Source organism: Cynocephalus volans, chromosome 2 (genome assembly GCF_027409185.1).
Source record: "Cynocephalus volans isolate mCynVol1 chromosome 2, mCynVol1.pri, whole genome shotgun sequence".
Lineage (NCBI taxonomy): Eukaryota > Metazoa > Chordata > Mammalia > Dermoptera > Cynocephalidae > Cynocephalus > Cynocephalus volans.
In genome coordinates, this window is record NC_084461.1 from 192933024 (window position 1) to 192958565 (window position 25542).

Sequence of the window (25542 nt, forward strand, 5' to 3'; positions counted from 1 at the left end):
TTTGATCAAAGAAATATCTGGATGGTAAAAACAGGTTACAAAAGTATAAAATTGCTTAGTTATAAAATTATAAAATAGCTTATTTGCTAGTTTTCAGAAACCAGCTAGATTTTTAAAAAATTCTCTGGCCACATATTTTGGCTATCCCTAACTGGCACTTAGATTTATTGGGCACTTAATGTGTGCCAGGCACTATGTTAAATGCTTTACCCTTGTCTCACCATTCACTCTCAACCATATCAAAGAGACTCTAAATATCCTTTAGAGACTGCTTGGAGATTCTGCCAAATACCTGTCTTCAAAAGGATATTCAAATATGTATCATGCTGGTGTCTACATTAGTAGTTTTTAGAGAGCAATCTTCAGGGTCAGGCGACCATCATTAGCCATGACTCAAAGAGCACTCAATCATATCCAGAATTTAGTCTCTCTCCTAAACTATGGTCAACAAAGATAAAATCACAAATCATTCACTCTCCTTGGAAGAGATCAAACGCTTTCTATTTTTGAGCCAAAAGCACAATCCTCTCTTATACAGATGTAATAATATAATAAAGATATATTCTACACTTGTTTGTGGACTTTGTTTTGTTTTGTTTTTCTACTGGTTATGAATATTCGTGGGGTACAAAGCTGACCATCACCACTCATGCCTAAGATGTGATGGCCAGATCAATACTGGCAGCATACCCATTACCACAAATTGCAATTATACCCCGTGTCCCCCATCCAATTAATCCCCAACCTCCCTCCCCCTCCCCCTTTCCCTCAACCCACTTTGTATCCCTAGGTACACTCTCTCCCTCTGCATGTGGACTTAAGTTTAAATGGACTGAACTGATGTGATACCTAATTAATAATTAATGAAAGAGACAAAAGGAGATTTACCTGGCATCACTACAAAGGACCCCTGGGGCTCCATGGCAACCAGGCAGGCACTAAGGATAGAAGGAGAGTCTGCGGCAGAGATTCCACACATCCGGCACACATCCTTGAGCTGTTTGCTGATTGTCTGCAGTGAACATTCTCCAAGGAGGATACTCCAATCTAAAATCAAATATTGCAGTCATACATAGTCTTGAGAAATTCATACTGATGTGAGGTTTGAGTTTTTTTTTTTTTTAACCACTTCTGCCTAGTAATTGTGAATTTTGATGATTGGACCCTAAACGGAATATGGTTTAACAAAGGTTCCCCTCCTTGCAACAACAAAAGAAAGTCACTTGACTTCTATTGCACTTCATTAACAAAGAAATAAAGGCCTGTTATTCTGTAGGCTGAAGTCATGTCTGAATTGACCGCTGAGAGTCCAGTGCAGACCCATGTAGATTCAGGCATTTAAAATGACTTTCAGTGATGATGCCAGTGTCAATTGTTCTATACTTTCTCTTTCTTCTCAAGGTCTGATTCTTTCACTGCCCCTATCAACACTTTTCTTTGGATGAGAGAACAGTTAAGGGGGAAACTCAGTTCCATTCACTGTTGTGGGTTGGCTATTTCCACCAAAGACAAGCAGCAGCAGAAATGAAGGGGAACCATTCTTAGAAAGCCCAAAAGAGCTCAAAAACAATGGGTGTGAGTGAAGTGCTCCAAATGATGTCACAATAATAGTTCAGATTGAAAAGTTGGCGAAACTTTTTAATGTTTGTTTATTGGCTCCAAACAAAAGCTTTATGTCTAATCAGAGAACTGCTGAGGGCTATATTACTCTGGGAAGTAAAAAAGCACTTGGTACTACTCTCTTCTGACCTCTCTGACACACATAAACTATACACTATTCCTATGCAGCACACTGCTATCATACCATGTCCCACTGGTGAAATGTCATTCCACAGCATGCTTCTCTACCTCCACATATTTTTTCAAACAAGCTGTTTCTTCCCTTAAAGAGCAGATAAACGGAAAAATGTTTTCATATTCCTAATGAACCTCAAACTGAAGTGGCTGAAATAAAAGCGGCCAGGAACAAGAAGAATGTCTATAGAAAATTGAAAAGATGTAAGTAAGCTCCATATTTTGAACCAAATAAGAATAAAAAGGCAATGTATTTCATCACAAACACTTTAGAAATAAAGAATGGAAATTCACAAACCTGACTCTGAAATCTAAGGGCTCCCATCTGACACTGTCCCATAGAAGTGCAATGTGGCACAAACCTCAGATCTCCAAAAGGAGCTGTTGATTTGTAAGCAGATTTCCTGAACACTAGGTTCTTCCCATGTTTTTATTCCTAATTACATTTTCATTCAATCTTTTGATGGGCTCTTCTAGTCACACTTACATTCCTCTCCTCTAAGAGATAAGGAAGAAGAGTACTCCACTTCTAGAAATCATACAAGGAAAGGAGATGGCCTTAATAATTCTCTAGAACAGTAAGCGACTAGTTTAGTAGACTACATTTTTATCCCCCCTTCTTCTTTTCTATTATATTCTAACTTTTCCCAAGGGTTAAGAATAGCTCAAACCCTTTAATAAGATTGACTAAAAAGCAGACTAGGGAGGAAGACAGGAATTCTCACAGAAATGAAATGAAATCTCCTCATGTATTAGACCTCCAGGCTAATGATACAAGATTCATTATAAGTATGATACTCTTGAAAAAATGAAAAGGGTCATATTTTCATAGCTGTTAACAAACTTGTTAATAGAAAATTTTTGTGTATTGTAGATGCCTAAGAAATACTTATTTAATACATATTGCATAATATTTGCATAAAATGCTGTTGAACCCTGAAAATGTGACACACATCTAACTTGTATTATAGGAAGTGGGTTACTCAAACATTTCCTACAGTGCAAGTTATATCTGTATCTGTGATTTTATTTCAGGGATTCCACAAATACCTGATATCAATTCCTGTATAGAAATAATTTACACACTCTGAAGCAGGAGTCAGCAAACTACGGTCCATAGGCCAAATTCTGCCCACCACCTGTTTTTGTAAATAAAGTTGTATTGGAACACAACCACCCCCATTCACTTAGGTATTGTCTATGGCTGCTTTGACACTACAATGAAAGGGCTTAAATAGTTGCAACAGTGACCATCTGGGCTGCAAAGCTGAAAATATTTACTATCTGGCCCTTTACAAAGAAACTTTGCTGACTCTGCTCTAATATACTTGCATGCAGGAAACCACCAAGCTAATTTGTGACATAGTCTTGCTTTTGTCCAGACCTTAGAAAAAAGCTCCTCCCATCTATATGCTTGTATTAAACTTCTTAGAGAAGTGTCATTAATTAATAAGGCTTTAAATAATAATCTAGGCTTATTTGTATTACTCATGTAAAATTGTGCAAGTTGCTACACTAGGGTAGTACTGAGCTGGGCTCAGTGCCAGGCAAGGCAGCTGCTGGTGGTCAGTTGTATTGTTAGTTACTTTTAGTGTTTCTTAACTGTTATATTTATGATAAGGAATATAAGCAGTGGTAGATATATTTGGGGATTCAACTTAAAAAATCTGCTCTTTCAAACTTCCAGACTGAAGAATACCAGACAGTGGCAATATGAATAAAGATTGCTTCTATTTGCAACTACTTGTCCTTGTGAAACAGGATTTTCTTGATACTGTGCCACCAAAACAAACTAAAGAAATACAAAACTCATCATCATCAACTACTCAACATACCAATAAATTGAAGGCTGCTCTTACATACGATTCCAACTATCATCTATAATCTGATATAAAATTTTTGTCTTAAAACTGATTTATTCTTCTCACTGCCTCAATATATAAATACATGTTAGAAATTTGAATTTACTGAGTATCACTTTTACACTAATAAAATACTCTTTCTGTTTATATATTTGGTTTTGATATTTAAGATTTTATTTGTATAAATGATTTTGTTGGTAAAGGAAAGTTTAAAAACCATGTTCATCCTGTACATATAAAAGAATCAGAAAGTATAATCTGCTTTATTCTTACTACCGACTTTAAAATTTTCTCTCTTAGCTCAGTTAATGAAATTAGCTTAGCCCTTTTCCTCTATTTCCTGCACATGCTGCTTCAGGAATTTCTCACCTTTAAGCTCCCCATGGCCAAGACGCCCAAGTCGCCCAATTACAACTCTCCAGGGTAGAGACGTCATTTGGACAATCCCTATGCACCATTCCCATAACTTCTGTAGTCCAATTTTACGTGCAGAGACTTTACTCCTCCGTGACCTAAAAGAAAAAAAGAAATGCAGAAGGGATCCCTAAATATATCGAAGTTATCACTCAATAAAATAAACACAAATTCCAAAAGACCTACCCATGCTGTGTTTAGATAGGAATACTGGGAAGATTCATATCTAAGGAAAGACACAGAATCTATTTATATACACACCATAAATATTAAGGCTTCTCACCTGTGTGGTAAAGCAATATTTACAACGCAGGTCTCTAATAATTCCCCATGGAGGTCAGTGCAGGAAGCCAAAAGCCAGCGCTGGTCATGAGATAGACAATAGCCCACAAACAGTACATTGTATTTCTGGCTCGCCTCACCAAACGTCTCTCCTAGTTCTGTCTGCTTGTCTTTGATTGGGGCCAATATAAAGGGAGGGGAATAAAGCTGGATTGGGCTGGGCCGCTGAAATCAAAATCAAAATCAGTATCAACACAAAGCCATTCAACTTAGTGTTTACAACAAAACCCAGAACACTGAGGGGAACCAATAGCGAATAATGACCGTAGATTGTTTCTCTCTCTCTTCAGTTCTATATATAAAAACAGTAATAATAAAACATAGAAGGATTGTTTAAATGATATAAACTAGGAAACCCAATCAAGCCAATATTTCCTGATTAAAAGAAATTACTATTTTGGAAAATAAACTGGTTCAACTTCATTAGTCATTAGGAAAGTGGAAATTGAAACCACAATGAGATAATACTACACATCCACCAGAATGTCTAAAATAAAAAGACAGAAAATACCAAGTACGGGTGAGAATGCAGAACAACTAGAATTTTTATATATTTCTGGTAGTATAATCCCTTTGAAAAAGTATTTGACAATATCTGCTTAAGCTGAACAAACACATAACCCCTATGACCCAACAAAGTGAACATATGTTTACCAATGGATGGGTATAAGATTATTCTCAACAGTATTAATCATAATAGCTCCAAACTGAAAATAATCTAGAAGCCCATCAACAGTAAAATGGATAATAAATTGTGACACAGTCACACAATCAGAATATTAAACAGCAAAGAGAATAAAAATAACTACCACTACAAGCAATAAAATAGATAAATCTCAACACTGAGTAAAAGAAGCCAGACACAAAAGAATATAAAATATGTGATTCAATTTATATAAAGGTCAAAATCAGGCAAAACTATATAGTTAGAAGTCAAAATAGTGATTACCATTACAGTTACGGGAAGGGACATTAGAGTGGCTTCCGGATGCTGGTTATGTTTTTGTTTCTTGTGCTGTTACATATTTTTAATTACTGAAAATTCATCAAGCAGTGTACTTATCACTATTTTTCAATATGTATATTCTATTTAATATGTGTGTGCATATTTCTGTGTAATTTTAGAAATCAAAACAGTAGCTATTACCCAAGACAAATATTTTAGATAAACTGTGGCAAAATTTAATTGTCATCTTTGTTTATAGCTATCATACACATCTCAATATTTAATAAAATACAACAGGGATCAGAGCAAACTTCTATAAAGGACCAGATAGTAAAGTTTAGGCTAAATGGGCCTCTGCCACATATTCTCTTTTTACAAATGTAATAATCATTCTTACCTAGTTAGTCATACAAATACAGGCTGTAGGCTGGATTTAGCTCACAGCCATAATTAGTAATTTAGCTAACCCTGAACTATAATAGTATAAGGCATAGTAATAACAGAATTTTAAAGCTAAAACAGATGTTGAAAATAACCTAATCAACTCATTCATTTTAGGGATTCTAAACTCAGAACAAGAGGGCTGGCTGGTTAGCTCACTTGGGAGAGTGTGGTGCTGGTAACACCAAGGTCAAAGGCTTCGGATCCCCTACTGGCCAGTTGCAAAAAAAACCCAAAACAACAAAACTCAGAACGAGAGATATTCAATAGCTTGCTCAAAGTTGCAAAGCTAATCTATTACTAATCCATTCAATCTTTATATGGCCCAGAAATTCCACCTCTAAGTTCTTATTAATTAAGAGAACTGAAAACATATATCCACCCAAAAACTTTGTACACAAATGCTCATAACGGCATTATTCACAATAGCCAAAAGGTAGAAACAATCCAAATATCCATCAGCTAATGTAGTAACAAAATGTGGTATATCCATACAATGGAATATTATTTAACCACAAAACAAAATGAAGTACAGGTGTACTTCAAAAAGTTCATGGAAAAATGGAATTAAAAGATAATACAAATCTTTCCACGAACTTTTTGAAAACTTCCTGTACTTATACATGCCATCACAGGTATAAACCTAAAAAACATTACGCTATATGGAAGAAATCAGACATGAAAGATCATATATTGTATGACTTCATTTATGTGAAATGTCCAGAATAGACAACTCCATAGAGAAAGAAAGTGGATTAGTGCTTGCTAGGAGCTGGGGGAGGGGAAAATGAAGAGTGATTGCTAATGGGTATGGAGTTTCCTTCAGGGTTGATGAAAATGTCCTAAAACTAGACTGTAGTGATGATTGTACAACTTTGTGAGTATACCACAAACCACTGAACTATATAATTTTAAAACGTGAATTTTATGATACAGATCATATCTCAACAAAGCTGTCATAAAAAAAAAAAAAAGTCAAGGTGAGTTTGCCTGAAACCTTTGTCTTATGTAAATCAAAGGTTAAATATCAAATATTTTAGATGTAATTGGTAGCCTGTAATAAACAAATAGGTAAAATATGACTCCCAAACTGTGTTTTGGAGATGCTTGATATTCTATGAAAAATAAAAGTGATACTAGCACAACTGGATTTCTTCAAAAACTTGCATAATAAATACTAAAATGCATTCTTTCTTATGTGATGATGTGCTTGCAGAAGACTGTGCCACACCAAAGAATTAGAATTCCACGGAAGCAGGGAGCTGGCTATTTTGCTCACCACTGCGTCCTCAGCACCCGGTTTAACTCTACTAAATGAAAGCACAATATTCTAGCTACAGACTGAACTAGAGGCAGCACTGACCAACTGACCATTATCCTAATGCGGACAGAAATTTATAAACCTCAGCAAATATTTATAATATTCGATTCTCTTGTTTTTAATAAAGTAAAATGATTTATTTCTCTCTTGCTCTTCTAAGCAACAGGGGGAAAAAAGCATATTACTCAAAGTCTTTTTGCCATTTATTTTAATCTAAGCCTCACTTTATCTCATGGCTCCTGGTGTTATCCCAGTATATTATCATCTTGGAAAATGTTATATAATGCCTTGGGATATCTTAATAGTAAGTCATCAGCCTTTAATCTCCACAATAAAAAATGAAGAATACCATTAGTTGTCATTTGTTATTGTGACCACTAAGAAGCACCAAGAAAATGATTGTATCTGAATTGCAGAATAACCACAAAGAACTGAAAGATTTTACACTTATAAAGAAGAGCAATAATTCATAATTTCTGGAGACTAAATAAGAAACAGGTAGAGACAAATTTATTTTTTAAATTCTAGAAAAAGCTAATAGAGGAAACAGATGAACTGCTCACAAAAGTGAAAAATTCAAACTCAAAGAATAAACTAAAACTGCTAAAAATAGAAATCTTATATAATACCAGAGTGAGTGTATGTCATCAGCTGAGCAGTTTTCTCCTTTGGGACTAAGCTACCCTGAACCACGTCACACCAAACACAGTATTGACTACTTGCATCATTTTTTACTTCCAAGCTTTTACTTACAAAAGAGACAAGCATTTCATAGAGTTTTCCAATAAAACTTACATTACTATTTAAAACGAGCAGTTGTTGGTGCTTTTAAGAAGCTCTCTTATGGTAAAGAGTTGTTTGCTGGCATTTATTAATGGGTAATCTTTCATGCAAAAAGTTGTGGAAACTGATTTTTGAAGGCTTTGAAAATTCTAAACATTGCCCTGTACAACTATCTTCAAGATAAGGTAAGTAGAAAAACAAAGGAAGTATAAAACTTCTGTTTAAAACATGTTTGGCTTTGGTGTTTTAAAATTCCCCTTGAGGTACATATCTGTGGGAAGCAGGTTTAAGAAGATGAAGAGGAAAGGCATTCAGTTATATAAAGAAGCACTGAGACAAAGAGAGGAGGAAGCAGCTCCCTGTAAGAGTGTGGGTCAGAAAACAAGGGACCCCTGCAGGGTAAATACATATATAATTGCTGTCTCAGGATAGAAACCAGAGGGGGTAAGGCAGAGAGTTTGTGATTTAAGGCACAGATTAGTTTAGCAAAATAAATTTAGGAAATTCAAACATTAATAACTAAAAATGATAAGTATATTGTTACTTAGGTCCTACATCAAAAAACAGCAAAAAATTGCTTGCCTCTTTTATCAAAACATTTTAAATGTTCAGATACATATCTCCTCTATTTTAACTTAAGGATTAAAGATACCTATCCACTCTTATATAAAGGTAGAACACCAACCAAGCAACCAACCAGTTTTATCTAACCAACCAGGTTTGATAAAACATCTTCTGGCTTGAACTTTTAGTATAAAAGTCCTGTTGTTGCAAGTTTCTGCCCTGCCAATACCCACCTCAGGGTTCTTGAGGGTCATCTCAATGCTGGCTGCAGGCCCAAATCCCGTGAGGGATTTAATATGGATCTGTGTAGGCAGAGGTCGCCTGCATTGGCAGTACACTGAAAATGCCATGGACTTCAAGTACTGAATGTAGAAAACTTGTTCATCCTTCATTGTCTGCAGCATGTACTGGCAAGGCACAATCTAAAGACACAAATACAAAAAAAGCCAAAAAAAAAACCAACAAAAAAAAACCCCTAGAAACTGAGATCTAATACTCTAACAAGAAAGCTGGAAAATGAAATGGCACGAATTCATTACTTTAGTTGGGGGAGGGAACCTTAGCTTTAAAATACATATATAAATGCCAAACATAATATGATTAAATCCTAATTCCTTCCAGTGACATCAAATCCTATATCCCAATGTATACCAGCAATTTAAGAAGAGGTATCCTTATGTTCATCAAGTTATACTGTCACTTAGAAATTACCCTGTTCTCATTTTAGGGGTAAATTCTCAATTTATTATTGCCATTGTCCCAAAACTTAAAAATGTGCATTTTAATATATTTCTCATTTTTATGAATACACATAGTGTGCATGCTATCTTTGAAATTATTGTCTAATCATCTAGAACACAAACTTCAAAACAATTAAAAACTATCAACAATCTATTCTGATAACTTTAATTTCAATCTTTTAATTCTACAAGATAGCTTTAATTAAAGTGACATTAAAACAAAATGCTAAAGGCATCATTTTTCATCTATAAAAAATTTTTTTTTGATCATTACACTATAAAGCTGGCAAGGGTACAGTGAAAATAAGCATGCTCCCTTGCTCCTGAAAGGAAAGTACATAAGGATAACCTTCTTTGGAAAGGAATTTAGCAATATTTAGCAGTATCTACACCTAAAAATCCACTTTAAAAAATGACCTGAAATGTGAAAAAAAGATTATGCATAAACATGTTTACTATGGCTTTATTTATAATAGTGAAAAAGTGAAGATAAGTAAATATCTAACAATACAGGAATTTTTAAACATGGAAAATATGTAGTGATAAAAATGCTGCTAGTGAGAATTTTAAATAACATGGAAAAGTATTCATGAATAACATTAAGTAGAAAAAAGGATTATATTAAAAGTATGATCTCAACTGTGTAAACAAACAGAAAAAAAAGGCTAGAAATACAGCAAAATAGTAATGATGGCTGAATCTAGAAGGTAGAATTTTGAATATTTCTTTTATACTTTCATGCACTTTCGATCCTTAAAAAATCATGAACCGGTACTTGCTTTCAAAAAAACAACAATAACAAAAGTAAAGAATAAACTTGCAAATAGTAACCTGGAGAATGAAAGAATTTCTCATATGCTCAGGTAAATTATCCAGCATTTCTGTGTAGCAGCGCATCAAGCTCAACAGCCAAAAGTTTCCAGAAGTAGAGTCTTCCTCTGCAGTGTAAGTGAATGGGTCCACCATATAAATGACAACAGCTGGAGGATACGCTTGGCTGTCTGCAGAGTCAGGCTCCGTGGGAATTCCTATTCTCTCCCTTTCTGTAACACTGGAGAGAGAGTCACTTGTGAGATGCACAAAATAAATATATATTACACAAAATACACCAATTCTAGAGTCTACTGACTCTCTGGACAATGATTACAGATTAAAAGTATGTATGTAAACAATAATATGTTTCACATTGCCCAAATGAAGGCAAACCAAGCTAGACAGCACCAAGGATAGATGAAGAATGGCAAATACTCCTCTGAAATGGGAGATCTCTTTTTCAACTCCCCTTTTCTGTGGATGTATTGTATAAAGACATTTTATAATAAGATAACAGTAAATTAATAAGTTTAATAATAAGTTATATTTACAAGTTGTAAGAAGTCTCAAATTTCTTAACACTGCAGCTTTAGACTGACAGCTGTCACTTTCTTTGGTGAAGAAGAGAAATAGACCACTCTACGGAATTTGGAGGTTCGTGGGGTTGAAGGGGGTGGGTGCAGAAGAGTGGAGAAGGGGTCCAAGCTGAAGCCACTTGCCTCAGTCAGTGGGTAACATACCTTTCTTGTCCATCCTGTGAGGGCTGAGAGGAGCTCTGCCCAGGCTCAGTGTCTCCACCACAGCCTATATTCCCTTGCGTTCTATCTGTAGAACTGCCCCCAGTGCTGGGGTTCTGCCCTCCAACACTACCACTGAATCCTGAAGAAGAGGTAGTGCTTATCTGGTTAATACCAGGAGCAGAGGCAGACGAAACCGGTGGCACAGAGGAACCAGATGAGGAACTACTTGCTGCAGGGTTTGTAGAGCTACCATTAGAGGTGGGATTAAATGCACTGCCAGCTGGGGGAGCTGCTGATCCTGAATTTGAAGCTAAAGGCCCAGCACTCCCAGGCGTAGCTTGTCCCTGTGATGCTGGTGGGGTCTGGTATTTAGGTGGTATCAACAGGCTGCTATCCAGCTGCAGAGTGGCTAAATAAGGTGCTGAAAGAGTACACGCAGAGAAGTGACTTTAGTGAGGTTCTGCAGGATCACACTAAATTAGAAGATTAGAATGGTGATTATTATTATTATTATTATTTTTTTTTTTTTGGTAGCTTGTGGGTAAAGGATATCTGAATCCTTGACCCTGGTGTTATCAACACCATGCTCTAACCAACTGAGTAGAATTGTTACTTTTTTTAAAATTATGCCTTTAGGCTGCAATATTCTGATTATGACAACCAAAATACTACCTCCACACTTAAACATATGCTTATATATTCTGCAAACATGGAAATGCACGTGGAACAACTTATAAATTCTACAGAAGAGCCTTAATTGAAAAGAAAGAGAAAATCATGTATAATATTCTCTCTCAGAATGATCCCATATGCCTTCACTGAAATGAGAAGCCATATATTCTACAGCCATCATGGTACATTATGCTCCTATACGTATACAGCTTTACAAGCTTCTAAGATTCTCTTGAGAATACGGGTTAAAATTAAGCAGTTAATATCAAGTTATGCTGTTAAGTTTTCAAAATGTGGAGCAAATTAGATATGTCTTCTTTGGGCAAAAACTGAGTAGCTTTTAAAGAATATATGTCCATATAAAAATTATTATTTTAGTATTTTAACTACCTAGAACACAAAAACTGGACTTAATATGATAACGGAATACTAACATTACTTGAGACAAAAGAAATACAATGTTGCATCCACTATGGGGGAAAGGAGATTTACTATTTTACTTCTCAAATTCTACTTTACCAAATAAATTCCCATTTACCTAGGTGATGCCGGCAAACTTGCGCATAAAGTTTGAGTCTGGAATGATTGTCATTCTCCTCACTGCTCCAAGGCTGGTTAAACCACTCACTCACAAGCTCATCTGTCAGCTTCTGTGCCACGGTTTTTCCCACACGCATGATCCCATCACGTAGCACTTTACAGATGGGCTTGTGCTGCCCAAGCCTACACATCTGATACCACAAATAAGATCATTATTGTTACAACAGGAGCCATTCATTCATTCAGTACCTATGGTTAGCAAGGGAGATTCTTTACCATAAACATGAAAGCATTTTCCTTTTTTCTTTTAGTGTTATCACATGCAAACAAATCAACACTATAAGCTAGTCCTTTCTGGTAATTATAATTTACCCCGAAACTGCTGTCTCTCCAAAACCTGGACAATGCCCTCTAAAGAAAAATAAATGTTTCTTCACCAAAGCCAGTTCCTCCTGCACAAGAGGAGACTGCTGAGCACTACCTGATTGCTAATTGGCAAATAAAGAATTAACCAGTTCCCTGCCTACTAAGGCTGACTGAGACATACGGCCACCAAACCCTCTTAAGCAATTCCTACTCATAACGTTTTCCCATAAGATAACATTAAAATTTTATGTGCCATCTGTTACACTGTCACAGACATTTGGAGATCACCAATAGCAGAGGCCACTGAAGCAGTGAGTATGCTGATCACTTTTTTAAAGTAAATAGTTGTTTTAAGACAATGAGATTCTACTATTAATCTCGAGGATACTAAATGGGTGCTTATGGCAGAGAATATAATATACCTGCAAAAAGTAAATTTACCTGTTCACCAGCAGGAGAGCCCATATACCCTTACTAGAGATGATGAAGTGAAGACTTACCAAGCCCCCCAGAAAATTCACTAGTGTACACTCTTCTTCAGCAGTTTATGAATTACTGCCAAATGAGCAAACCTAGTAAAGCATTAAGAAAAAAAGGAGCACCTGGCACCTTCTAAAAAGCTGGGAATCTTTTCGTGTTTTGTAACTTATGTTGAAGGCTTCATTCAGAAGAATGATCAGGCTTTAAAACTGTTTAAACAAGTTTTCGATGCTAGGTTAATTATGATTTAATATTATTATGCATCTATGGACCACGCATTGTTTAGAAATGACTGTATCTAACGGTTTCCTTCAGTGGCTTAGTTGATGCTATAACATCACGTGTTAGTATCTCCTCATTTCTTTGTTAGCAACACATAAATTTACTATTACATGTTTACTCATACATTTATAGATAGTAAATGTCCTGTTTTGAAATATTTCTAAACTCCCCCCTCAAATCTTATTTTAAAAACTTTTGTAATGCTTATAATGTGCTGGTCACAGTTCTAAACACTTTACAAATACTAATTTCACTTAATCTTGACAAATATAAAGACACTGGAAGTATAAGGTACAAAGAACTTAGTGTATATATACTTTGGCAAAAGAAATGTATCACTCTTCAAAGACAGACATGATTCTAATTTTTCAAAAGTAACAGGAATTTATACACTAAAGATATAAAGTTACCTACCTGGTTTTTACATTATTATGATCATTACATTTTTAATCTGTATCAAAATTTTAGTACTAAGATGAACGTAGTGTGAAACACAACAGAGACATGATTCATTAAACATATCTTTCGATTCAGAAATTTTAATTTTTTTTTTTTCTGACCGTAAGGGTAGATCGCAACCCTCAGCATGGTGTGGTCCACACTACGCTCAGCCAGGGAGTGCACCGGCCATCCCTATATAGGATCCGAACAGCAGCCTCGGTGCTACCAGTGCCACACTCTCCCGAGTGAGCCACGGGGCTGGCCCAGAAATTTTCATTTTTATATGGTTTTCAGAAACTCTTACGCATCCACCTACCCACCCCAACCCTCCATCCAACCAACCAACCAATCAATCAACCAATCAATTGAGTAGATGTGTGTTCTTTTTGTGAAGCTCATCTTTGAGCACATAAATGGGGAAAAGCAAACTGATGGGATTTTAACATGTGTGGTAAGGCTAGTAGAGGAAAGTCTTCTAAATCTAATAAAATATAAAACCAAGACCAGAAAGCAATTTACTTCCAGAAAAACTTGGCAGTTTAATTCCTTTCTTTGTCCTCCCAATTATCTGCAAATTTTCTTTGAGATCTACTTTCAAGATATTTGTTCTTTCAAATTTAGTCATAACTATAAACAGAGGACTCATGTCATAAAAAATGATTTTCACAATAACTTTCTCACCTCATATACAGCGCTCAAGTCCCTGAAGAAAGTTTTGGCTCCTTCGAGCAAGGCCTCATTTTCTGGGCACACCACAATATAGGCAACATCACGGTGGCCCCCATACGGGTCCAACAACAGCCTCTCCCAAAATGGCAGGGAGAATGGCGAGATGGTGAGGAAGTCCTTGTCATAGCCTACCAGCAGAGTGGGGATGGGCAATGGCTCAGGAGATTCTTCTGAACCTAGAACAACATTGTAGTTTAGGAAGGTGCTTGAGAGTCTGTTTCTCACAACGTGGACAGTTTAGAAATTCCTGGTGCACTGGGCTTAATTCTGGCATCTGAAATGTCATTGGATGTTAACATGATACTCTTAAAAGTATTTTTCAAACCATCTAATTAAATGGCCCCCGATGGAGACCCTTAATTAGATTAGTCAGAACTTGCTTATAAAGGTTCAATAAGATCAGAGGGCAGATTCCAATAAGTTAAAGCTAACTTGTGAAATAGCACTACTTAATTTCCTTTAAGATAAACATTATGATCCTAACTATAAAGAGGTAAACAGAAGAAGTCCATCCAGATGAAAATTAAGTAATGACTGGGAAGATGAGGAGAACCTAATAAATAAGCTTCTTAGGGATTATTTTCCTCATTGACCTGGATTATGCCCCGGGTGTTTAGAAAATCTGACTGCAAAAGTAACTTCAGAAAAACAAAGAAATTATAAAATTGAAGTCATGAAGAAAAGATTGCATTTTGTCAGTGAAGCAAGAACTTGACAGTAACCAAAGCTGCTCTTCATTGAAAAACACTGAAGTAAGAAAAAATTTAAACAAAGACTCTACCATATGTTCCCCGTCCTGCCATTTTATGGAACTGCTGCCAGGTGAGTGGTCCCTGCACATGCTGGATATTCTCCCAGGTCCTGCCTGTGCGCTTTTTTTGGATGGCATCTTGGAGAAAGGGCTGCAGGGACAACAGCATACGGACCACATCTTGGGAGGAGAGCATGCTGATGTCCAGCACTGGAAGAGAAATGAAAAGGATTAGAAAGGATAAAGGGGGATTTTTACCATTACTTTGGTTATTGTCCATGACAAAGACATTATTAGCTGTAGGAGGTTCTAAAATACTTGACTAGGAGTAAAGAGGAAAGATATTCTTCTTCAGAGAAAATAATTGATAATTTAGTATCAAAAATAATAAAAAGGGGAAATTGGTTACTCTATATAAATGAATTTAACTAAAGGGTTGTTTTAAAGTAGAAAATGAATAGGTCTGACTTTTTAAAATCATGTAAACCTATTTCCAAGGTTTCTTATAAAGAAAAGAGAGCTACACAAGTTTCTTAATTATTACATTACTTTTATTACAAATATCAGTGTTTTGATCATATAATGAGTAGGAAAAAAGGAACTTAAACAGAAGCTTTTAAAAACTTTTAAAAATGCTCTTAATATAAAATATTCTCACAAAATACAGAATGCATAAAGAGAAAGACAACCTTCAATGCAGCCAGAGGCACATATTAACACGGCAGAAGCAACTACAGCCTAAAGTAATCTATATAGAGAGGAAGGTGGGTGGGATTCATTATTTATTCCTTCTGCTAGCAGTCACCCTGGGGAGGGATTCTTTGAAAACCCCCTGAAACTCTATGCAAAACTGTACATGCATACATAGACATGTGTATTTTCTGCCAGGATGGAGGGTCCATAATGCTCATCAGATTCTTAAAAAGGTCTACAAAAAGAGCTAATTAAACTTGAGATGAGATGTGCTATGAATCCACGCAGCTGGACTCCTGAAGACCTTTCCTTACTCTTACTCTTCTAGCTGATTAGGAAAAGGGCATTGTAGAAATCTAAGATTTATCTATCAATTAAATCTAAAACACAGGGTGCTTAAGGATTCTTAAGACATTTTCATATGTGTTCCTAAGTCAATAAAACACAAGTTGCAAATTGGTGGTCCACAGAGTATTTTGTTTAATTTTGGAACAAATTACTCCAGGAAATTCCATATACAAATCTGGATTTTTGGTTTCTCTTGAAAAACTGGAAAACTTGGCAATCCTGGGGCCGAGACCCATATTCCTGCATAATCACCACTTATTGGAGTTGAGGAGCAACTATCCCCTTCAGTCACTTCTCCATGGCCCCCATCCTGCTGTCTGCCTGAGAATGGAGCAGTGTTAGTCTTTCATCTTCAAGCCTGTGCTTTTTTTCTCTTAAAGAAAAAAAGTAAAATACTTCTTATACCCATGGTTCCATCAAAAGTGGGAAATGATGGACCAAAAGAATCACAGATTTTAGAAAAATAAAAGCAAGCATATTTCTTGTGAACTTTATTCCTGTGCATGCAAAATAGAAAGTATGTTTTGAAAGGATATAATTTAAGGCACTGCTTTTTGCAAATCTGTCTCCCACCTCATTCATTTACATTACCTATCTGTAACTTTTAAGCATCTTCAAACTTGAAACCCAGACCTCTGCTGCAATAAAATGCACTATTCTTCATACTGAAAGATGACACTACTGACCCACGCACACAGACTGCTTTTCTGTCTGAAGGCCATGATCCAGTAAAAGGAACTACCCAACTCAATCATCCACATTTCTTTAGGGGAAAGACTGCCTTTTCTCTAGTTCATAAATTCATTCAGTAGATATTAATTAAGGGCCTGCTAAGTACAAGGCACTGTGATTGAACCTAAGCAGTTTTGAAAATGAGTATAGTCCTTTAATGCTTCCTTAGGAGTCTCTACCTCCATGAAGCCTTCCTTGCTTGGCCCACTCAGAAAACGCCTGTTGCTCCCTACTCCACTGACCTGTCCTTTGGACATACTTTAATTATTTCAGATTTCAAACTATATTTCAGAAGTTTATGTAACCTTCTTTCCTACAAGACTGAGAGTTGCAGGGTCCCTGCTTCATTCACACCACCCTTCCAGTCTGACATCTGTTCCCACCACCCTACAAAAATAGCCCTCACTATGGTCATAAGACATGTTTCACCCTTATATTAAAATCCTCAGCTATACTTCAATTCTTGTTGATCACTTTCTTTCTTAAAATGAGTACATGTCACCCTGGCTTCCAGGACACCTCCTTCCCCCAGCTCCTCCTACTCTACCTCCTTTAAAGGCTCAAGATTCTCTCTCTGGCCTGGACCTGTCAGAAATCAGCCAGGCTCTAGGCCCTCTTCTCATTCTACACTTCCCTACTCTCTTTTGGTGAGTTCATCTGTGCCTCTGACTGGAGTTATCATCTGTGTATAAACTACTCCCTTTCCCCTGAGGTCCAGGCCCAAGTATCTACTTGACATTTCTACCTGGATATCTCAAAAGGGATCTTTAAAACCTGTAAACTTCCGAAACTCAATTTATGAACTTTCTCCTCAGACCTGGCCCTTCCTTCAGTATTTTTTTTTTTTTTTTTTTTGTCTTTTTGTGACCGGTAAGGGGATCACAACCCGTGGCTTGGTGTCATCCGCACCGCACTCAGCCAGTGAGTGCACGGGCCATTCCTATATAGGATCCGAACCCACGGCGGGAGCACCGCTGCACTCCCAAGCGCTGTACTCTCCCGAGTGCGCCACGGGGCCGGCCCCCTTCAGTATCTTTTGACACCTCCATTGTCTATCCAGATATACAAGTCACAAATCAGGGAATACTCCTTAACATCTTGCTCTCCCTTATCACCAAAACTCAACCTATTACCAAGTCCTGCAATAATACTTTCTAAACACCTCCTGAATGCTTCCACCACTTCTCCACCTTCTGTACTACGACCCTAAGGCAAGCTATCATTTATTTGGTCTACCTCAATAACCGTCTACTCTTCCCAAATCTATTCCTGCTATTTTCTAATCCACACCCCACATTATAGCCAGAGTACATTTTTTTTTCTTTTTTAACTACATAAATCTGATGTCAGTGCATCTTCTTAAAACCCTTCAGTGACTTTTTACTGCTCTCTGGATGAAGATGCAAGCCCCAGCATGCCTCAACAGGCTCCTTAAAATCTAGCTCTTGTGGGCTAGTCTAACCTTCTTTCAGTTTCTTAATGGCCCCAAGCTCCATGTAACTACAGGCCATTCCTTCTGTCTGGGACACAATGCCTTGCTCTCTACCCTCTTTACTTAGTTAATCCATGCTCATCACGGAGCTCTCAAAGCAAATGTTACTATAAGAGAGTCTTCCTTGACCTCCAGCCTAGGATGGCCCCTCGACCCCATGTTTTTATCACTTACAATGGTTTGCAATAATTGCTTACTTTTATAATTATTTGATGAATGCCCATTTTCCAGAATAGATTAGAAAGTCCATGAGGGCAGGTACTTTGTCTCTTTCAGTCACCATTTTATCTCCTGGGATGCATCATAGTATAGACAGTGAGTGAGTAAGGGAAGAGAAGACCAAGTTGCTTGGCACAGTTAGAGCCCAACTCCAAAAATGACTGTCAACTGGAGTTTGTTTTTTTTTTAACTGGAGCTTTTAATAATAGAAGAGCCAGTGTCCCAGTAACCACAACACAATGTAAAATGTGATCATTATTAAAAGAGATACAACATGCTGGGAAACCAGAAGAAGTAGAAAACTCTGGTGGGCAGAAGGCTTAAGGGTTTCATGGAAACTTGATATTGAAGAATGGGTGGATTTAAACACACAAGGGTATGCAAATTATCAATCTGTATACTCTTGACAACTTTGATAATTAGCAGTCACAGGTTTACAATATAGGTCACCTACTTATAAATTAATATGAGGAAATTTTCAGAAAACAATCACTCTTCTCCAAAGGTGCTTTGATAAAAAATATTCCCCCAATCCTTAAATTGAGAATAAAATCAATATAGCTTTCACTTTAGTTCTGTCTTTCGTTTTTTCAAAGAGATGAAATTTAAAACTTATCTCCTATAACAAAGTAAAGAAAGCATCATACCAAGATACTCTTCAAAGTAAATTATATTCTGGAACACCTACCATTGCTATGAGGCCAAGAGTGCACAGTGGCACTTCTCACCAGAGCTTCATCCACTTTTCCACCGGTGGGATTATCTACATACTGCCTCCCCTGCTCCAAGGCATTAAAGCATTCCGTCCAGTAATCATTATTATCTGCTTGCACCCGGTCATAACTCCAGCTTACACAGGGAAGAGTTTGGCGATTGTTAGAGGAAATATAGTCTAGGAAACTCAGAGAAGCAAAAGGTTGTGTGTGTTGATTTTGGAGAAGGAGAAGAAGGCTAATGGGTGGTTCCTGGGATTTTCTGGCTCCCTCCATCTGAGGAAGAAAGGTGGTCTGACACATCAGTAAACGCCTCTCTGCAGCCTGCCCAATATCAGAATTCTTCCCAAAAATATCCAACTCATCCTCAAGGAAGAGTCCTGAATTGTAGCCGAGTTTGCGGTTCATAATCGCACTAAACCCACAGGTACAGCGGTACTGGTCCTCATTGGAAGAATCAGGGATGTAAAGCCCCACATCCGCTCCTTTGATGTTCATGTTGCAGGCACAGATGCAACAGCTGTCAAAGTTTCTGTCTTTAAAGATATTCATCACAGAATCTGAGAGAATCAAGGTGACATAGAGACTGTGGGCTTCAGGAATTGGCTGCATGGTTGCAGGCTCCACAGAGTTAAGGGGCCGCGTTGTAGAGGGGGTGGAGGCTGGTGACCCCTGATCAGTACTGTCATATTTAACAGATCCTTGACCACTGGCAGTGCCCCCACCTCTGGGAGTTCTTGGAGTCCTGGGGGTTCGTGGTGTGGGAACAGAAAAGCGAGGGGTTGCTGGAGATGGTAGGACTCCTGCCCCACTGTTGCTGGCTGGGGCAGTGCTGTTCAATGTCACTGGTGTGTTCATCTGTGGTGTGTTCAGATAATCTGGATCTGCTAAGCTCCCGACACTAGGCACATTACTGCAACAGACAGAAGGGCACCAAGTCAGGAAGATGTCATGTGTCACATACGTGAGAGTATATACACGATCACCCCAACCACGTACTGTGCATTTCTTATCATTTGTGTATGCTATCACTTAAGATATTCAATATTCTCTTTAAAAAAAAAAAAAAAAAAAGCATACAAAGCAGTCAGTGCTGTGTGTAGAAAAGCAAGAAGGAAAATATGAAGACTAATTCAGCACAGCACTTTCCTTCTACTTATTCCACATTTAAGCAATCCTCATCTTAACCTTTTGAGGGAACTTTTACTATTTTTATAAGAAAACATGATGCTGGGTTTGGTCAGTGTAATTTTGAAAAGCTGTAACTACTAAATGAAACTTCAACACATACGTTTAGATGCTAAATTAGCTAGAAGACATAGGATAAAATTTCCATCTAATTTGCAATTACATTTTTGTCATTTTTGGAAATTGAGTCTGTCAGTGTAGTTGTTATCTGAGGCTATAATCTATATATGATGCTAAAGTAGTTATAATCAAATACACATGAAAATTTAACATTTTTCTAATTTTCAAAATGCAGCCCTATCTAGGCTTGCTTTTTTATAGTAATAAGTGACCATGAGGGAATTCTATTTTAGGTAACCTCAACTTACTAGTACTACAGCACAACTAATAGAAATATTACATATGCTGCTAAGAGGCCTTAGTACTAACCAGAGGGTTGCACAGAAGTACACATATTTTTTCATAGTTTCTAGCTTCTAACAGAATTGTGTGGGATGGCAGGCACTTCTAATTCATTTATTTTTCAGTATGCTATGCATTATATGTAGTACAATTATTTTAGCTTTCCAAGACTGATTGGACTATGTAATCTATTTTCTCATAAGCAGTGACTTCTTTTTGGAACAGCCAAACAGAAAATAAACCCATGTCTGCAATGTTCAGTTTTATTACTGTAAAACATTTTCTTATATACAATCTTATACATACATGTAAAATAGCACATGAGCCCACTCTTTCCATTTAAAAGGTTTTAAAAGAATAGTTTTTTTAATTCTTAATATTCTTTTATGTATATTAATATTGTGCTTAAACTCATGCTCCTCAATTAAACTACATATTCATTCATTCATAATGTGAGAGAAGAATGTCATACAGAAATGCCTCTTCAGATAATTTTCTTGTTATTTTTAATTTGCTATGCTTAAGCTACCAGCCCAAAAATCCAAATCAGGCACTATAAAGAGATTTTAAATCTGAGGCACAGTAGTACTTGAGTACAGATAAAAAATGACCCAGAAAACTTGATTGGCAATCACTGCTCTCTCAGAGAGCAAAATAATAAGTATATAATAATGATCTTTACTCTAATTGGACTCCTTTCAAATTTTCCTGTTCAACAAAACCCTAAAATTATTCTGCATTTCAAACCTGAAAAGGAACTATGACTCCTAACTGAAAAAAACCTAAATAAATCAATTGATCCCTAGGTAGTAAGAACGGTTTATCTTGTACAGTAACCTGATTTTTTCCATTCCATAAAAATGAACTGAGTAGCATTCTTTGTTAGAAGACATTCAACAGTGAAAAAGAGAAAGAAAAGCTGGCTCATAAGCGAGTAAGGCAGACATCAGACAAGTACTGAGTGTGACAAAGGAGGAGTCCAGGGTGAAGATCAGAGACCACAGCAGGAAGACTGCACATAGTCTAGAATTGTATCGTCCAACAAGGTAGCCACTAGCCCCATGTGCTAAAGTTGAATTAACTTAAATAGAACTAAAAAGTCAGTCTCGGTCTCACTAGCCTCTTACCAAGTGGTCAACAACTAGAACATGATGCTAATGGGTACTATGATGGACAGTGCAGATATAAAACACCTTTTTATCACAGGAAGTATTAATAGTGCCAGTCGAGAATACAAAGAATCTCTGGGAGGGCAAACGATAGATGTGACAGATCTCAACAATGGCCTAAATTATTTAAACCACCATATAGCAAAAGGTTGCACGTGACCTTTTTTGGAGGAACCTGTGTGTATGTAAGACATTAAACTGTTGAATGGGTGCTGAAGCTGCTGCATCATTTATTTGTGGCTGTGTGTGCTAACTTAACCCCACAAGTGCCAGGGTGCTCTATTTGTGTTGTAGCAGAATCTAATTAAGTAAGCTAGAGTACAACTGGAGCACAAACAGCAACAAACAAGCCAGGCGCTCACATCCAGAGTGCTTTTGAGCATACTCTTTCATATTGCTGGTGCGTTGTTATTTCCATGGTACTTTCACAACTGTTAGTTGTTTAGAGCCTTTCAAAAGTCCTATGTCCAAGGAAGGACAGGACTACTCCATTCTAAAGAAAAAACGAATTAGGTAAAATGGTCATTTAAGGTTATACATAGAATTTTTAAAAGGCAGGAATTTAAGTCCTAGGACGCTGTATGTCGCTTCCTAAGTCTAGGGCTCTTTTGTACTTCTCTATCACAGCTTTTAATTCTGATACTGACTTTACATATGCACAACCATGAAGACTGGTTATGACATTAAAGTTGATTTCATCAAGATGGTTTTATAGGAGATCACAAACATGTAGCCCACAGAATGGGTCTGGACCACGAATTTGTCTTATGAATTAGCTGCCAGTATTTTTAAAAAGTTAAACATATAAAAATCCAGATTTCCCTCAAAACCAGAAAGATCTGACCATATGACCCCACTACTGCCTGAAAATAACTCTGTGCAATTAAATAGCAAATGTCCCTTTAAAGGGGGTACATGCTATACCTCACTAGCTCCTACTGCTCCTCACAATGACACTAGGCATTCATCAGTAGTGCTAGGTGTTTTGCTTTTACCTGTTCACTTCATCCACATATCGTTTACCTGGTCTCAGCAGAAATTTGGCCTTTTATTCTATAGCATTTAAAATATTTTTAAGAAGTTATCACAGGGAAAATTGATTCTACATTGTTGATATAAGTACTGTTTTGGGGGGCAGTGTGAAATATGTCAAGCTACCACATACTCCCTCCTCCTTTTCCTTCCCCCAAATCATACCACCATTCTGTTGCTGCTTTCTTGTATGACAGGGGGTCAGTAACCAGAAAGTTTACCTAAGTTAATACTTTAATTTCAAGTGCCTTAAAGTAAACACATTGAAATCATCACTTTACATAAAACAAAGTTCTTACCACCACCATGCAAGGAATATTACTAACTCCAATCAAGTGCTTGATTCTGTGGTAGACACTAATTTGACAGTGAATGAACATCAACACCATGGTTTTCTATATAAATAACCTTAATTTTTCTAAGTATATGAAATTGCATTTGGAAAATAATACACATTTTCAACACAAAACAATGTGCACAAAAACATGAATGGCCAATAAATGAAAGTCTCAAATGATATGCTATTGTCATCATTTTTTACAAATGCTTAGTGAAGATAAAAATCACATCAAATATGGTGAGTAACCAACACAATCCCTCTACATACTTGTAGCCATCTCTAATGAAAGTGGCTGCAGAGGGCATGGGCAGTTGTTCAATTTTAGGAGGAATTGCCCATGAAGGCCGAAACAGACAGGCATCAGGCAGCTTCAGAGGTAGCAAGCAATGGCTCGGCAACATCTTCAGTGGAGCAAACATGGAGGATCCCACAAAAGGTTGAAAGGATGGAACTTTGTGCACATATGAAAAGTCCTGTGATAATAAAGTCGGACAGTATTAAGCTGATAAACTATAAAGGACACAGAACAGTTGCATAATGCTATCTTAAAGATAGCAATAAAAACTATCATAATTCGAAATTTCTCTTCTCTGATTGGCAAAAAAATGCTAATACCAAAATTTTAAATCAAAAGACACTATAATTAATATGTCTTAATTCAAAGAATTCTTAGAAACTTAACAATATATGGCACATAGACAATATTGTTTTAAAAAATATGTGTATGAATCCACTTAGAAATCACCCGCCTTGGGAAAGTTAATATATTGACAATTACCTTTATTTCCTCTGGCTTGGGACTCCCTAATCCATCTTCTACTTCCATTTTGAATTCTGTGAGTTGCGTTGAAACCATACTGACCATGGGGCTCTCCATCATGCCTAACGCTGTAACTGTCTCTGAACTGATTCCATCCTTATAATTCATCACAGGAGAAAATGCAGGATGCTGTTCCAAAGACGGAGGAGTGGGGAACATCCTTTGTAAATCTGCAACTGCTAAAAATATATATATATATTTTAACAGGCAGGACTTCTAAAAAATCCTAGTTCATAGGCTGGCACCTTATGTGGCACCAAATATAATGTTAATTAAATAATCACATCAGTTACACAAAAGAATATTAATAACAGAAGCCTCTAAGAAGGAGGCCATCAGCAGAAAATTATCCTTTTCTGGAACTTTATCACTACTCCCTTGATTCTTATGATTTGGCTTCACTTTAAGTGAACAAAATCAACGTAACATATCTTTCTTCCTACCATTGATTACCTGAAAAGTCTAAGGAGATAAATTAAGAGGGAACTAGAAGAAATGAGACAGAGTATAACCACTTTATTAAAAGTTCTATCCCGGCTTACAAATATGTATGAACCATTACAGAAAATAAAATTTGTTTGGGTCCAGAATGGTGGTTTATGTATATGTAGCAGGATTACTCAGCTAGTTTGACAAATCCACTACGCTCACAGCTGCTCTTTTGGGGAAAATGTTCCATACTCTCTTTTCAGACTGACATTAAAATAAAACTTCATAGTTTCTTTTAAGAAACACTTTGAACAGTGATTCTCAACCCCCTTTTTAAAAAAATTACTTGAATATACCTGAAGGAACCATCATCACTAACAGTGGGTCATTAAGGCACTGATTCTTAAAAGTAGCATACACGATGAAATGCAAGTTGTAGTTGTAAAATTTGGCCACTGGGGGGTGTCTTGTGCAGCAAATTTATTAAGTTTAGAGCCACAAGTTTAAAGCAGTGATTTGGAATTGTATCTGATGTCCCAATTTCCTATCTTATTGCTCTTTTTAGCCATTTCAACATTTCAACAGCAAACAGTAACTGCTGAACAAACTAAAACTGACTTCTAGCTCTGAATCAGAAATTAATATAGAACAACCACACCATGCTTTGTCCTGTGCTATACAGCCAAAGCACAGCAGTCTAAAGAGAAGGCACAGTGGGCTGGGGTCCACAATTCAGGTGCTCCCAGCAAAGCTCTGCTTTGGTGGGAGTCACTTACTCCCTAGCTAGATGAAATGAGTGATTCACAACAGGCCGGCCTGCCTTTCTTTGTGAGGGGAGAAGAAAGCTTCCAACCACTTCAGCATATGGAGGCAGAAAAAAAAAAAGGTGAGAACCTCTGGATTAGATCATCTTTACCATGTTTCCTAGGGAAACAATTATATAA

At 36.9% G+C, this 25542-nt stretch overlaps 1 protein-coding gene across 4 annotated transcripts in view; it reads right to left on the reverse strand.

Annotated features, from left to right (window-relative positions):
• The window catches only part of MED13L (mediator complex subunit 13L), a 296930-nt gene that overhangs the window by 11688 nt on the left and 259700 nt on the right, over positions 1 to 25542 (reverse strand). For 2 of the 4 annotated variants that reach the window (XM_063085358.1, XM_063085360.1), the window contains 12 exons: positions 24128 to 24348; positions 23617 to 23822; positions 19194 to 20131; positions 15052 to 15231; positions 14223 to 14446; positions 11971 to 12163; positions 10761 to 11181; positions 10039 to 10258; positions 8701 to 8889; positions 4354 to 4577; positions 4026 to 4168; positions 889 to 1047 (listed from right to left, as the gene is read on the reverse strand). In XM_063085358.1, coding sequence (XP_062941428.1) covers positions 889 to 1047; positions 4026 to 4168; positions 4354 to 4577; positions 8701 to 8889; positions 10039 to 10258; positions 10761 to 11181; positions 11971 to 12163; positions 14223 to 14446; positions 15052 to 15231; positions 19194 to 20131; positions 23617 to 23822; positions 24128 to 24348 — 3318 coding nt within the window. Of the gene's footprint in view, positions 1 to 888; positions 1048 to 2241; positions 2324 to 4025; positions 4169 to 4353; positions 4578 to 8700; positions 8890 to 10038; positions 10259 to 10760; positions 11182 to 11970; positions 12164 to 14222; positions 14447 to 15051; positions 15232 to 19193; positions 20132 to 23616; positions 23823 to 24127; positions 24349 to 25542 lie in introns of those variants that run through there. The other 2 variants (XM_063085359.1, XM_063085361.1) reach the window with 2 other exon arrangements.